The sequence below is a fragment of the Amblyomma maculatum genome, chromosome 6 (genome assembly GCF_055883805.1).
Source record: "Amblyomma maculatum isolate TAMU_Amacu chromosome 6, ASM5588380v1, whole genome shotgun sequence".
In the NCBI taxonomy this organism is placed as follows: Eukaryota; Metazoa; Arthropoda; class Arachnida; order Ixodida; family Ixodidae; genus Amblyomma; species Amblyomma maculatum.
In genome coordinates this window covers 142,943,308-142,959,237 of record NC_139349.1, presented here as the reverse complement: position 1 = coordinate 142,959,237, position 15,930 = coordinate 142,943,308, and the positions used below count along the sequence as shown (strand labels likewise).

At 47.3% G+C, this 15,930-nt stretch overlaps 1 protein-coding gene and 1 long non-coding RNA gene across 2 annotated transcripts in view; both read left to right on the top strand.

Annotated features, from left to right (window-relative positions):
• Positions 1–2,671: 2,671 nt before the first annotated feature.
• The window catches only part of LOC146186936 (uncharacterized), a 51,506-nt gene continuing 38,247 nt past the window's right edge, over positions 2,672–15,930 (top strand). The window contains exon 1 of the long non-coding RNA XR_014707884.1: positions 2,672–2,751. This is a non-coding gene — a long non-coding RNA (uncharacterized LOC146186936). The remainder of the gene's footprint in view (positions 2,752–15,930) is intronic.
• On the top strand, positions 11,218–13,566 carry LOC146186937 (uncharacterized). The gene has a single exon (XM_084607500.1). The coding sequence runs from the start codon at positions 11,612–11,614 to the stop codon at positions 12,212–12,214; it is 603 nt and encodes a 200-aa protein (XP_084463626.1). The 5' UTR covers positions 11,218–11,611; the 3' UTR covers positions 12,215–13,566.

Here is a 15,930-nt window from a genome sequence, read left to right as displayed (position 1 = left end):
CACAAATAGAAAGCATCCAAAGAAAATCGGATAGGTTTGTATTTCATTGCTACAACTGGCAAGTATCTCTGACAGTTCTTTTAAAGAAAGCAGACTTGGAGATGCTTACATTACGACGGTGTAAAGACAGCCTCGGGAAGGAACAGCATTTACGTTAGGTAGCGAAGCACTGGAAGTAGTAGGCGAATATGTTTACTTAGGACAGGCAGTAACCACAGATCCGGACCATGAAAAGGAAATAACAAGGAGAATAAGACTGGGATGGAGCGCATTTGGTAAGCACTCCATGATTATGACTAGCAGCTTACCGGCATCGCTCAAGAGAAAAGAATACAACAGTTGCATCTTACCTGCACTCAATTATGGGGCTGAAACGTGGAGGCTAACCAAGAGAGTTCTACTTAAGTTGAGGATAACGCAGAGGGCTATCGAAAGAAAAATGGTAGAGGTAACATTAAGAGAAAGGAAGCGTGCAGAGTGGGTCAGAGAAATAACTCAGGTTACCGACATTCTAGCGGAAATTAAGAAGAAATGTGCATGGGCAGGATATGTAGTGCGAAGAGAGGATAATCGATGGTCGCTGGGTGTAACAAACTGGATTCCAAGGGAAGGAAAGCGTAACAGGGGCCGGCAGAAAGTTAGGTGGGCGGATGAGGTTAAGAAGTTCGCAGGGGTCAAGTGGATGCAGCTAGCACAGAACCGGGTTAAGTGGAGAAATATGGAAGAGGCCTTCGCCCTGCTGTGGGTATAGTCAGGCTGCTGATGATGATGAAAGACAGACTGAAATACACGTATTTACTTTATCATGATATGCTTGGACTAGATAAAGATGTGTACAGTAATTCAGTTTCTAAGCACCCAACACGATCAAATCATAAAAAAAAGAGGGAGCTTTCATGCAGAATTGACGTATTTAAATACTCGTTCTTTCCAAGGACAGTGAGCGAATGGAATGCGCTCACCGCCAGTACAGTGGAATGTCCGACCGTCCAGTGGCACGCTCGACAGCATGTAGACTGTGTACTCTAATCTTTGAGATGCTATACACAAGCCTTCGAGTGCTCCGTTTTCTTACCCGTTATATTTCATTGATTTCGTTTCCTACTCAAGCGTTCGAGCATGCGTGGCGTATTTTTTCATATCAGTACAACTTTGATGCCATTTGTGCGCCATGTTCTGTATGTAACGTTTTATTTTCTTCTACATTCTTAGTGCTTGATTTCTTCCTCCATCGTTTCTTTTTCTTTTTGATAGCTGGAATTGTCAGCTGAACTTGCGCAGATCAAGAAGTGTTTTGATTGTGTTAGGCTGGTAACTTCTCTGCACCTCTCCTAAGCAAACTCACTCCTTGTGGTTGTTGCATCATTGCATTTTTGTTTTGCTGAATTCTTGTAATGCTTTTCCTGCTGTCCATTTTTGTTCCCGTATTTTGTTCTGCCCACTCCTGCATAAGGCCCAAGACTAAAGCTGGCAGTATGTTGTAAATGAATGAATGAATAAATAAATAAATAAATAAATAAATAAATAAATAAATAAATAAATAAATAAATAAATAAATAAATAAATAAATAAATAAATAAATAAATATGCAGTTATATATGTCATATTGTGAAACGAACTTCTTGTTCTATTGCACCGAGAAGATAAATTAGATGGCAGCGCGAGTCCATGACGCTCGATCTCGCTTAGTGTTACCATAGTTTCTGGTGTTACTGTATAGCCGTCCTACCCAATCTCTGTCGCCAAGAAGCTAGGCTTTTATTTATCTAAAGCCTCTTACGGTGCTCAGCAGCCTATGTTATTCAGTGCCGTGTGTGTCGCGCTGTAGAATTTTCAGCCATTTTGTTCTACTGCAGCCGTGAGTTCAAATATTAAAGATTTGTTTTAATACGCAACCTGGCCTTCAGCCTGCGCACTCGCAGCACGAACATTTGAAAAGCACTACCTGGCACCGGCGATGACGACTGCTTTCCAATCGTTCAACGAAGCACGCTGTAGGGGTTTTTAAAGCAAAAAAAAAAAAAAAACAACCCTAAGCTGAAAGCAAGCAATCATAAAACCTTGAAACTGCGTTGTGAAATATTCGTTTTTTTTTATTTTTTTTTATTTTTCTCGTCTATAGAAAAAGAAAAAAAAAGGGTGTTATTTCAGTGTGTGTGTGTGTGTGTGTGTGTGTGTGTTTTTCAGGCCTTCACATCTCTAGTCATCGTGTGATACATTCATCCCCAGCCTCCCTCTGGTGTCGTATACTAGGATGAACGTATGAACAGGCACAGAGAAAGGCAGCCATACCGCGACTCAACGCTGACCGTTCTTGGTGTCGCGCCACTCCAGCCGAGCCACCACCAAAAGTTACGCACACCGAGTGGTTCAATTGTAACTATAGCACTGAAGTTCAATTCATCGGCTTTCTCGCTCCATTTCTGAGTTGAATTCAGGTATCCTAACGGGCAAGAACGAAATGCAAGGCACAATCATGTGGTGCGCAATGTCAGGGCACCTTAAACCGAAACTGGTCGACGTTATTTCTCTGCATTCCATTACGGCAGCGCTCATGGATCGTTACAGAATGTTGAACTCCACAGGTAGCGGTAACCTCATCGCAAAGACCAGACGCGAGAACGCAAGCGAACACGACAGAGGCTGAACTGACAACAGAAACTGCATTTGGAAGGCGCGCAGCCGCCGGCAGCCACCTCCGTAGACGGACGCCGGTAACGAGCAGCTCGAACAGCGAGGCTCTCCCGGCAGGTGAGCTACCTGTGTTCGCCGAAGCGTGTCTTCGCGTATGTGCGCAGGGGAGAACGCATACAAGCTGGGCAAACAGATAAACGCGGCCGGGAGCGACGTGCGAGGGCGGGTCACCCGATCGGCCCGGACGCGCACGGCTGTCGCGAGGCGTAGATCCCGGAGACGTGAATCACGGCGCGCAGACAAAGGGCCGCGGTCCATCCCGCTGACTGCGTTCTCCTCGCTGCCGTTCGAGACGAGCGGAAGCGAATGGGCAAATGGAGGAGCTCGTGTAGCTTGCTGCCTGAACAGTCGCATTTAATGTTCGTTGCAAGGATGAAAGGTGCGGGCAAGGTGACCAAGAAGCAGCAATTTGGCAGGTAGTGAGATATTTGAGTTTTATACCAAGAGTCGTCTCTCTGCACGAGACATTGATGCGGAACGTAGGTTGCTTGCCCACTTCCTGGTTCAGCTCAACCACACTCTAACTGTGACCTATGGTGGCGTCAAGTGTGGGTTTCGGACCTCTGTGCAAACGAGTACCCACTGGATTTTCCAAACGATATAAGTTAATTCCTAGTGCGTGCGCGGGCCTCTCTGCGATTAAATTCTCGTTCAAAGTGACTCCCTCATGCGCAGATCAGGCGGTCTTTAGCAATGTTTCTCCTGCGCTCTTGACAGCCGATGATTATGACCTCTATTAACATCAGTGATTCAGCCACAGAGGTCCGAAGGCAGAAATAGTTGTGCTTTGCTTAACTTTACATTCTTTTCATTTTGTGCAACATAGTAAAATGTGTGCCAACAGGTGGGGAAGAAAGCAGCAGGAGGAGCGGAGAGCATATTTTGCGCGGCATGTCTCAGTTGCCAGCTCAGTAGTGCAATTTTATTGCCACATCTTTGCGTCGCTCTTCGTGACTACTAAAAAAAGGTCTTCGTGCAATGCATACCTGCGTAGAGTAACATCTTTTGACAGAGAATTAAAAGGTTTAGGGCTAAACAGGGCATCATGCAAATAAATTTTGTTAGCCGCGAAATGACAACTCTGTTCCGTTTATAGTCCAAGGAAGCATCAAAGTAAATGAAATCTGTCAAGCACGTCAGCTGTCAGGTACCAGCTGCTGTATCAAATGTAATCGACAATGATATCCCTAGTTTTAAAACGGACGTCATGTTCCTTACATTAACAAGGCTTACAGATGCGGCCATTTGCGGGGTTTAGGTATAATACAAACTTGCGATTCGTCAGGCCCGCTTCTTACCAGGGGGCAGTGCTGGTGGTAGAGATGGAGGGGGCGTCCAATTCTAGCAATTCGGGCACACGCAGTTTATTGCCAGGCATCGGATGAAATGATTTGCACTCTCACCATGTGCAACCATCTCATATAGTTGTAGTTCACAGGCTAGAACTCTGATTTTTGCAGCCGCGGTTAAAACGTCTTCACGGTCGGAGCGAACGGTACACTGCCGCGTTGCCATTGGCTTTATTTGCCTGTTGTGAAACAGGCCAAAGTGTTTACGTGCGAACTCTTTGTCTGCGCTGGGAACATTTGCTTCATGTTGCTTTTCGTTTAGTGTAAAGCAGGTTGCATATAGAGACACGAGACGCTTCAGTCCTCCCTCAAGTACACATTGTTTCGTAATCTGATGCTGCCAGCTAATTGGAGTTCACTCTAGGGCAATTCATGTCAATTCCTTAATGCCCGACGTTTCACGCACGATTAAAGTGTACACGTGTGAATGGTTTATTTCTGCTTACAGAATGATATCGCAGTGAAGCTTTGCAGTGGTTGTTTCCTAGTACTCAAAGTCGCCGACAAGTGGCGTTATTACTTTATTTTGTAGCGACAGCCGCAGCCGAGAGTATGACCGTTATTCTAAAATATTTGATGACCGTTGTCCCTGCCGCCGAGTTTGCTATTTTAGGGCTCAGATCAATCAGCGAAAACCACATAAAGTTAAAAAAAAGAAGTTCGTTTCTGTGCCATATTGCCACACTAGTCTATTCGTCTTTGGTCCGTATATAGTTGTCGCCATTACGTGTCAGAGAAGCAGCAATACTGCGCCAAAAGCATTTCCGAATACAGCTCGCACATCAATGTGTTGAAGAGCAGAGACCGTGAGATATGCTGAAATATTAATGAACGTCAAAACCACTTAGGCAAGGCAACCTTAGATTTCACTGCGAACGTCTACTCCTCGCTAACAAATCGTGGAAAGATTTCGAATTTCGGTATCGGTTTACTTTATGTACACGAGAATGCGCGCGCAATTTCATCTTTTTAGGAACTTAATAAATCTTGTTATTCCGGCTAATTTTCTTTACAGAGTGGTAATATATGGATCATGGGCCTGCAATAGGAAAAAGCTGCAACTCCTGAACTTCATTCGAATTTTCACTACCCGTTCACTGCAGTGCTAATAGCAATACCGAGAAGTCAGACACGCGCAAAAAACAATTCTTGGACAATAAAAAAAAAAAAAAAGAAAACAGCAGGCAAATGGGCATACGACTACCTAGAAGGAAATTTCGACAGCTCCTTTTAGAAGTTAAGGCGCGAGCTATGCGAAAACTATTCAGGGTTGCAATATAAAAGCGCAGTGCCGGGACGTGTTCGAACATACCTTATACGATAGGTAAAAAAAATAAATAAAAAATACTGTCTCACCCGATCATCTGTACTCTCTGACTGGTGCAAATAAAGTGCTTTCTCTCTCTCTTTCTGGACGATGCCTTTGAGTCACTCTGATGTTACTGCAACTGACGCGTCGCTTGAAACGCTTGTCACGCCCCATTTATGAGTACTTATGTTAAACGTCTGCAAGCAGTGGGCAGACTGTAAGGAATGCTGTGGAGCAGGGCATCCAAATAATTCATGTTAATTATGACTCTTTACGTGCACTGAAAATAAATCCGCACTATCGCATTCCCCTATCACCAAAATGCTGCCGGCGTTGTTAGTATTTGACTGCCTGACTTCGTGTTTAGCAGGAAAAAAATATTATGGGGTATGACGTGGTAGCGCAGGCTACCAGCCCGCACATAAAGCTCCGCTTTAACCGAGGCGTATGAATGTGCCTTAATGGCCTATAGGGTAACGTGAATGAAAGGATGCTGACAGGCTGATTGTTATATCACCCTCCTATATGAAAGGAGAGGCCAGAGTTGGCCAAACCCTACGCCCAGTCAGTGTTCGGACATGTCAGCTGCTGCCGCCTGTCAGCGCCATGCTCGTGGTTTTATTGCGATAGAAATACTGCGCCAGGTTTCGGCCCGTCGCGTCGTCCCGAGAAGGGTAACGTTTGACCTTGAACAGAGGCGAAGACGAAGAAGAGGAAGAAGAAGAAGAATGACGCTCGGTCACCGGCAGCTAATGCTTTCGCTCCACATTCGGCTCAGCACCATTGAACCCTTCTCCTTTAAATGTGGGCTGGTAGCTCACGCTCTCGCGTCATACTCTTAAGGATGAGCTTAAACGTCCCCAATAATGTAGCACCTTACACTGATAGGGCGTGACAGGGGAATAATGTAGCAGGCAAAGGAAGCTTCCGCCGTTGCTATCGCAATTCAACTAGGGTTAACCAGAGTTAAACCACAACTAATGCTTCACTCACAGCGCAGGCGCCGACGGCGGATTTTTGGTGGAAGGGGCCCTCAACGCCACCCCGTTAGAACGTTTCAAATGCTGTTCCAAGGTGCGGGTTAAGCAATTCTTATCATGCGCTATTTTTCCTAACGATACGAATGAGGTAAAATTTATTTCTGTTCATGTAGGCGTAATGCTTTTAACTGCAGGTCTGTTTTACTTCTGTGTGCAGCCAAAAAGATTGCAAATAACTTTCTAAATTCTTAAAATGCTTTCCGGAGAACAACGCAATATCTTATCTGGCAATCAACGCGAATTTTGACGTATCTATGGTTGCATACTTAAAGCCGAGTATGCGCAAATGAAGTCACTGAAGCAGTAGACCTGGCTGGCATTTTCCTTCTTTGCGAAAGCTTTGGATTGCGTGTCTCATTACAGGTCGCGGCGAAACTGTGATACCCATTAAAGAAGCGACCAGTTCAACGCTCGCTTTATTTTTACTTACCAGGCCGAGAACGCTATACGTCCTCGCAGGCAATTCGTCGGTGGAAGCTTTCAGCTATGCACTGCTTGGACCGCTTCTTTTCCTCACTTATTCAAATATGCTGGCATTTGGTGACGGGACGGACAATATTCCTTTTTTCTAATCGAATGCTGAGTTTAGAATCTGATCGCGCAGTGGTTACGGGAAAAATATGTCTCATTGCAGTATCTCTCATCAATCACTTGATGGGAACCTTAGCGTATGGGCTTACATGCCCCCCAAAAAACTGGGCCGAAAATAAGTTAAATAACTATATAAATGGAGAAATTTATTCACGTACAAATAAATTTGCGAACTTTGACATGCTCGGAAAGTCAGGCAACCTTTGAGTACTGTTGATTTCAAGCTAACTGGGTGCTTAGTTCGCGTATGTCACCGGTATTACAGATTCACTCTAATTAAGCACTAGAAATATTGCACTAGAACAAAGAAGCCCAGAGCTTCTATGTGACTTATGAGAACACTGCTTAAACCCGGTGACTTCACATGGGATGTCCACAAAAGACTGACATAAACTACATCTTCTACATGGGATCGCACGAGTAAAAAAAAAATTGCATTCACAACTGCTTACACTTTGACAAAAAAAAAAAAAAAAATATATATATATATATATATATATATATATATATATATATATATATATATATATATATATATATATACAAACGGCAAAAGTAACAGATGCTCAGTGATGACACATTCCAGTGTCGATTCCTCCTGTTTTTGGTTTCTCCCCACCTATGGAAAGAGCAGATTGAGGAACACCCTTACGCAAAACGTTCCTAGCTAGTTGTGGCTTGAACTTTTCTCTTGCGCTGGTAGCATATTTGTAACGAACTTGTACACTGTTGTTTTTTTTTTCTTTATCCTCCAGCTGAATTAAATGGGCTAAAGTGCATTTTTGATGGGACGATTACCTTGTAGGGGTAATGACTACTTTGATGCCGCTCTATGAATCCGTCGACTCGAGATGCCATGTCTGTTCTTAAAACTTGTCAGCCATCCTTTTGAGTAGTCACGCCTAGGCAGAACGTAGAATAATTTTTCTCAGTAAACATCACCCTGTTTTACTGAACAAAACATTCCGTAAGTAATCACAGCTAAAAGCTATCAAGATGGAGGATAAGGAAAGGTACGTACCCATTAATGTTGCCGAAGCAACGAGCCTTCTCTTGAAGCATTTCGTCGCTCACGACAGCACCATTCGCGCGCACATTCCCAAACCACATTAACAAGGCTGACTCCATTTCTTCGAACTGCGCTGGGCGCTGTCAGACTGTGGCTGATTCTGTGATGCCGACGTTGAGCCATTTATCGGAGTTCTGTAGTATCGATGCTTTGGCTTTTGCCGCTTGTATTCACAGATTGCTTGCTTCGCGCCTACGTTCAGCTCTGTTCTTTTGCGTTTTAACTCCCGCCATGCAAAAAGCCAGACTCACGTTGAGGGTTACAGGCTTCTGATGCTTTGCACTTTTTTGCTTAGTTAACCTTTCTTCCTTCCGTTCTTCTGATTCTCTTTTTTGCCTTTTACTGTTTCCGTAAGGAAGCGAGGGAGTGAAGTTGGCAAGCTGCTATGCAGAAGGCTATTGAAATCCCATCTTCCTGGTGCCGTTTCTATGTGTTCCTATGAAACAAACACGGCAAGCTGAAGTACAGTTTAGAAAGACGGCTAGCCGACTAAGAAGAGATCAGACACGGCCGCCCAGTGCGCTTCCATCGAGCGGCCGTGGCTCAGACCTTGTCAAGGCCGCATCGCTGACCAAAGCGAAGCCGACATGCGGACCGCCTGGGACGCAAAATATGGCAGTTTGGTAGCGCAACAGTGACCAAAACCAGCAGCATGAGAAGGAAGGGCGTCCAGGACGGGACGCCCGGTTCCGGTTGCGTGCTCGTCGCCTTTCTTTTGTCGCTCTACTTTGAGAGTGTGCCTTAACTCTTACCGAAAAACGTTAACGGCTTCGTGTGCTTTCGGAAAGAAAACTTCAGTTCCCTCCGCCACTTTAGGCGCTTCTCTTTCTTCCTGTCGTTTCTTTCTTACGCTTTTAACGGCCTCTCTGTTCACGTTCAGCAGAATTTATTGCAACCACATGTTGCTGATTTCCCGACTGCTGCCTCTCATTGCTGCACTTCCGCTGCGCCCAGAAATTTCCCTGGTTCCCCTCTTTCGGGGTCTTTCTTACATAGCTGACCCTCGGTTTGCTGTGGACGTTTCTCTGCGGTCTCTGCTCCCCCCCCCCCCCCCCCCCCTAAAACGGCGACACCCCCGCTTTGGTTCTTTCCATCCCCACAGTACTCGTTCAGGCATCTGGCCGTACCGGCTGTCGCGTAGGTTCGTGGGCGGCGCATCCGTCTTTAACTTGCGTTCGGACTCCTCTGTTTTTTTCAAGCACTGTCCATATTAACGGGACAAAAATACATGGGCTCAAATGGGCAGTGTGCATTCTTCCCCTCTCCATTGTTCAGACATCGAGTTTCCATATTAATGAGGCATAAATACATTGAAAAAAGGTTCGTCCCCAGAAAAACTGTCCATAATTCGGGTCGTTCATATTAACGGGGGTCATATTAATGAGGCACGACTGTATTCATATGCGAAGCTGTCATAACCTGTCTCGCAGCCAAGACGTCCTCAGGAAAATAAATACCGCTTTGCAAGCCTTCGGGGCTGACGATCGATGCGCCGGATTGCAGTAGCGAGAACTTATCTTTGTTTTTGGTCACCATTATCTCGCACAGCTGCACGTATGGAATTCCACCAATCTCGCATGCCACTCTCAGGCGCTGTCTTTCCTGACCCAGCGGGGCACGAGGCAGGTCTTTGCGCTTCGCATGACGTATATGTCAAAGCGAAGCCGTGGGCTTTACGCTCGGAAAGGTCGCAGTTGAACGCAGCATGAAAAGAAAAAAGAGCAGTTTTCTGTTCTTTCACTACCTGCTGTCGCGCAAAGGAACGCGCGGAACACACTCGCGAAAATAATATGAGGGATGCTTAATTAACCAATTGTCAGGAAAGAAAAACAAAAAAAAAGAAGCCAGTGCAGCGGGGCGACGCGGATGAACAGATGCGCTCCGATGGGTTTTGGTGAGGATACAAAGATAAAATTTTGGCTAGCATTCTTCATGTTAGGTACCGCGGTACTGTGTAGTACAAAGAGTGCTTAATCACACGGACAATCCACCACATTTACCCCGCCGGGGTGGCGCAGTGATTACGGCAATGGACTACTGTTCCCAAGGACGCGGAATCGAATCCCGGCCTCGGCGGCCGCTTTTCGATGGAGGCGAAAAGCAAGATGCCCGTGTGCTGTGCGATGTCAGTGCACGTTAAAAAACCCCAGGTGGTCGAAATTTCCGGAGTCCTCCACTACGGCGTCTCTCATAGCCTGAGTCGCTTCGGGACGTTAAACCCAACAAACCAACCAACCAATCCACCACATTATCTCGGCGACGGACAAATCCATAACGAAAAACTTTCCGCTTGACGTTCGACCGTTTAGCACTGTATACAGCAAACGAAAATGGCAGTGTGTGTAGCGACAACGTTTGCAAAATGTATAGATCATACAGTTAATATCACTGTCTGCCACCCTTACTCAAACAAACAGGCCGTTTACATCAACCCGGCAAAAGTCCAGTCGGCGAGGGGTAAGGGCGAACACGTTCAGGAAAAGCGTCTATAGAAGACCAGTCACGCGTTTGCTATACGAAACTCGCTCCTTATCTCGAATAATCAACTGGAACCGCATTCTGTCAAGTTCTTGCGTAAGAGGCTATAGATAACCACACGACGAATACTCAAGCGGTGCTTATCTATTTTATTTTCTGACAGGGTGTTGAAGGGTCGCCAAACTTTGTTGTTGCCGTTGCCTTGAAACGCGATGATCAGCTTTTATTACGAGTGGCATCAGATAAAAACAAGTGAAGAATTAGTTCTCGTTCTGAGCCTATTGTCCGTCATCCGACAGTGTAAGTACGCTCTAATAGCAGTTAGTAGCGCCCAATTTGAGTGCACACTATTAGGCCGTGCACTGTTCTCGGGCAAATTATCTGTTTGCGTAGGCGTTTTATTCGGGCAATGACAGGAAGTCACCAAGCGGGGCAAAAAAAATACACCGAAGAGTGTTCCATAGAACAACCGCCATCATTCAGTGTTTGCGTTGATACATAGCGCTCATTATTTCGCGCTAAACATGTGGAACATGAAATTCCCAAAGGGGGGCGGACACTCGTGCCAAATGCTTCGTCAGCCGCGTCTCGAAAAGGCGTGTGGTGAAACAGGCGTATTCTACGGTCTACAAGCGCCGCACGTAGTAGCCAAAGGGGGCGTTATAAAACTCGCTTCAGGCCAGTTTCCTGACGTAACGAGCCGCGTCGTGGCCCGTAGGCAGGGCCCGTAGGTAAATGTTTTTCAAAACAAAAGGGCCCGAGGCGAGGAACATTGCGGCAGAAGCCCTGCAGGGTAGCCTTTGAGAAAGAGGAGGAAAGGAGAGAGACAACGGCAGCGGTGAGCGAGGGGATATCACGCGGGGCTTCTCTCAAACCGGAACCACGCAGAGAGCGCCGCCGCCGCCAACCGAGCAGCGCGGCAGCAGACGAGCCCCGGCCGACAAACCGACAATCGGCGCTGCGGCATCAAGCAGCAGTAGCGCGCCACCGTCGAAGGCGGGAGCAGCGCGCGCGTGCAGCCGTTGTGGTTCCAGAGGACTTGCTGCTGTCGTGACTACTAGTGCGCGGCCGCTACATCAGCATGGAGGGTTTCCCGAACGACGAGGTGACGCTTCCCGGCTTCTTCGTCGTCAAGTACCTGGGCGTGCAGGACGCGACCGGGTTGTGGGGACTGAAGCACACGCGGCGCGCTGTCGACGACCTCGTGGCCGCTGCCAAGAGCGGCAAGCTGACCAGCGCGCACATGCCCATGGTCAAGCTGGAGGTGTCCGAGAAAGGCGTGTCGCTCGTCGAACTAGGCGCAGCTGCTGCCGCGGCTGCCAACGGAGCTGCCGGAGGCCGCGGCGGCCGCAAGAACTGTGGCGCCCCGCTCTCGTGTGTGTACCCCATCGAGTGCATCTCGTACGGCGTCCAAGACGTCAGCTACAGCAAGGTGGTGGCCATGATTGTGGTGCGTGAGTCTGCTGCCTCCTGTCTTCAGGAACATCCGTTCCGCTGCCACGCGTTCGTGTGTGAGAGCAAGGCGGTTGCCAAGAGGCTCACGTTGACCCTGGCCGCCGCCTTCCGCGAGTTCAGCAAAATGGTTAAGACCACCAGGACCCGAGAGCTGTACACCAAGAAGTTCGCCATCGACCTCCGCGGCGAAGAAGGTGGCGAGTGCGTGCCGGAGGACTCGGAGGCGTAGTGACACCCACCTTATGGAACCATCCTTGACTGATAAGTGACAGTTGTGTGCCGCCGTCTCACTTTCCCTGGAATTTATTGGTGCGTCATTTGTATCGCTTACGATGTCTGCTGCCAAATTTCGAGCCGTTCAGTGTCCTAATGTTGCAGAACTTCGTTTTCCCACAGCCCATATTTTTTCAACTGTTGCGTTCATAACATGGTTCTGTAGCTACGCTAACAGTGAATGCGAAGTAATGACTGAGCGAAAGTTCCAGCCAGTGCTTTGGCTCTTCTTGTCAAGGCGACTCTCGACGCTGCAATAGGCGTGCTCAAACCCTGGTACGCAGGCGTTCCTCTAGTAAAGCGACCGGTATCGTTTCAAAGTTCCTTTCGAGTCAGAACGCGAGATCAATGAGCGCCTCAAAGCCGCATGTTGCCGCGTTTTGTTGCCGTTTTGTATTCTTGAGCTGAGCGAGTTCCAGCCGAGTAAAGAAAGGTTTATGAACAGCGATCTAAGTCAGTCACCATTTCTTCGCTGCATTTGGACCGAGACGGACTCGGAGTGCGGTTTGCGCGAATACTCCTTGTTCGCCAATTCGTTCAGGCCTGATTTATCGCCGTAACTATCGTTCACGTCAGCCTTTGACGTTAGGTATAGACGAGTACAAAAGCATACCGTACCGTGCTCGGAATGCAATTGCTCCATTCTTCGGCGCCCTTGTTAGCCGATAGCACTGAGGTGAGAAATAGTTCTACCTTGTCCGTTTTATGGCACAACCAGGGCGTGACTATACCAGCGCCCTCTTAATAGCGTTGTTCAAGGCGTCATTTACATTGTGCAGTCATATCAGCCATCTGATATAATACCGTATGTTCTTGACGTCGCTCCCTCTTGTGTGTGTCTACGCTTGAAATCTTAGTTTTGATTGAGTGGCACACCTACGGGTTCGTTGCCTTTGGGACGTTGCACTTTGATCTTCACAAGTGTGTTGTGTCACATAGCAGTCCAAGCTGGATTGAGTGAGACAATGAATCCTATAGCAACACCGCAAGGGCAATGCTGTGCTCGGTCTTGGCTCTGTTTTGTGCGAAGGAGCGACTGACTGTGCATACTTACCGAGTGCGCCAACCTCAAGATGTCGGGATGCCAAACGCTGTGCTTGCGGGGAACAGGTGGAAAGTGCGATGCAGTTGTGGCGAGGCTGTGCCTGCGAATGGTCCTACGACTGTCATCAGAGAGTGTAGCCGCGAGTTGTGCAGCCTTTGTGAATACGCGCTGAACATTGCTGTACATATACCACGTGCGAAACTGTGTTCCTTAGTGTTTTTTTTTTTTCACCTGTAATATAGATTTATATTGAGTTTCCTCAACGTCTGATTCGTGTTTTTCATTACTAAAAAGGCGACTGCGCCGAGCGCGCAGACTTAACTCTTGTGCGGACGGCGGAAGGCGTTTTTATTGACATGTCGATAAGTTCAGAATGTTGCGAGTGATCGTTTCGTGAAACGAAGCGGGCTGCAACGGTTCATATTATTTTGTGATATGAAAAGTTAGAGACCGGGTGCAATTCCCAGCCGTTCTGATTAGCAGTTCATATTCTGAATATAAGAATATGAATTCTTATATTTAAGAAAACAAACTGATAGGTTAACGGTGCCGGAACACCCTATTGTCCGCCCTACGAGTATAATGAAGATAAATGGGACGACGATAGAAAATGAGGCAGTCTAACCCGCCGTGCATAAACGGATTGTGACCATGACCAAAGTTCCCAGGACGAGATGCCGCCTGGAACATTGGGAGACACTTTGGGACAATGTGGCGGCTTCAGTAGTGACTCCAGCGTCGAGTGTTTCCAAGGGGACGAGTCTTCTCAGATTTGCTTTTTTCCTTTTCTGGCTAGGCTGCGCGGCAAGGCCTGCTGGCAAACTTCTATATGATTTGATGGTCACGGTCATATTTCCATGGTTACGTAATTCTAGTTTGGTGTCGTGACGCTGGGGCTATGTCGACCCGGCCTTCACTTGGTAGCGTGCAGAGACTCGGGGTTGAAGTAGGATTGAATCTTCGAAGTTGGTAAAATATATACAAGCAGGTTTAATGGCACTTTGAGAAAACTTATTTACAGGATTATTTACATGAAAAAGAAGGGTACATAAGCAAAATGACAAGCGTTAAGAGTTCATAGCGAGAAGCGACTGGATGAGCCGTTTACCCAGGGCCCAGAGCGACATTTCGTGCTCTGCAGCGTCCTTAAAAACCCCCTATGTCCAGCCCCTCTCTGAAGATGCTGACCAACCAAATCCAGGGCACGCCCCTCAGGTATCGGCATCCAATCGAACACATCACTGCACTGATGGTCTGAAGCACTGACTGGTCCGGCATTCATTCGTTGGGCGTGATCACTTGTTGGCGGGAAAAGCTTGGGAACGGCGAGGAGAGGAGGTACATTTCTATTCTTCAGCAAAGAAACCACAGGCTGGTTCTGACAAGGGGTTTTACTTCTCAGAAACCCGAGTGCACGTGGCGCCGCATAGGGCTCCCAACATGGTCCCTTTTCGACAATTGCAAATCTTTCCTGCATTCCCGGGAAATCACTTAATGGCCGTATGAGTCATGCTCCTTTCTTGTCCTGCACGTCAGCGGACATGTCACTCTGTCCTCTCCTTTGGATAGGAGGCATTCATCACTGGAGGATAGCACTTCTCGACTGGAAGGGTGAACAAAAGAAAGAAAGCACTTCCTGCTATTTCCCTCAGGGGGACGTTTCTTTGTGTTTTTCCAGACGTTCTCTTGACAGGGTCAATTTGGCATTTGCAGGTTGTCCACAAAGCAAAACATGCTTACAAAACAGGATTCCTGGAAACAGGCTTACTTAGAGCCATTGGACCATCACCACATATTCACAAAACTTATCCATGCCCACAGGCGAACAATAGAGCGCGCAATTGCGGATGCTTGGTCGTAACAGCCTCCTCCCCCGTCAGAAGAGTCTCGGAGGGCAGCAGTCCCAGCTGCTGCATGAAGAGACGACTTAATGGCCTGCACGTGAACGCTTGAAGCTCGCTGTTGCTTGTCGCGTTGTCTTGATTGTTGTAGGCCAAATTGCTCGAGCTGTCTGAAACTCAACCACATGTCGAAGCAAGCACTCGGCTCCCGTCTGAAGAGACCAGGTCAAAAGAAAACTGCCATTGTTGTTCGAGAAAAGCCCACACTCAAGACGTTAGGACCTACGTATTCCTAGAAAACCAAACGTGCTGCTTTACATAGTCACACATATACAAGCGCACGAAAAAAAAAAAAAACCTGATTATCAATTTGGATACATGGTGAGGAACATCTCGGACCGCTTAGAAAGAGCGGCTAAGCGCGTCCGCATTCCCATTTAACTTCCCTTTTTTGTATCTTATTTCAAAATTGTACTGCTGTAAAATCAAGCTCCACCTAAGAAGGCGACTGTTCTTCGATGTCGCAGTTTGCAGCCAAGCTAGGGGACAATGGTCCGTCTCTACGGTGAATTTGGCCCCTCCAAGATAGCACTGCAATTTTTGAATGGCCCATACAATGCAAGCGCATTCTTTCTCTGACGCGCAATAAGCCCTCTCTCTAGAACTCAGTTTTCTGCTCAAGTAGAGCACGGGGTGCTCATTACCGTCGTCATCTCTCTGGCAGAGAACAGCACCTAGCCCTCGATCACTGGCATCACACTGGACCGTGAATTCTCGGTCATAGTC

Bases quoted from the DNA above. Each gene is read 5' to 3' on its own strand.
- LOC146186937 (XM_084607500.1), top strand. From the start codon at position 11,612: ATGGAGGGTTTCCCGAACGACGAGGTGACGCTTCCCGGCTTCTTCGTC.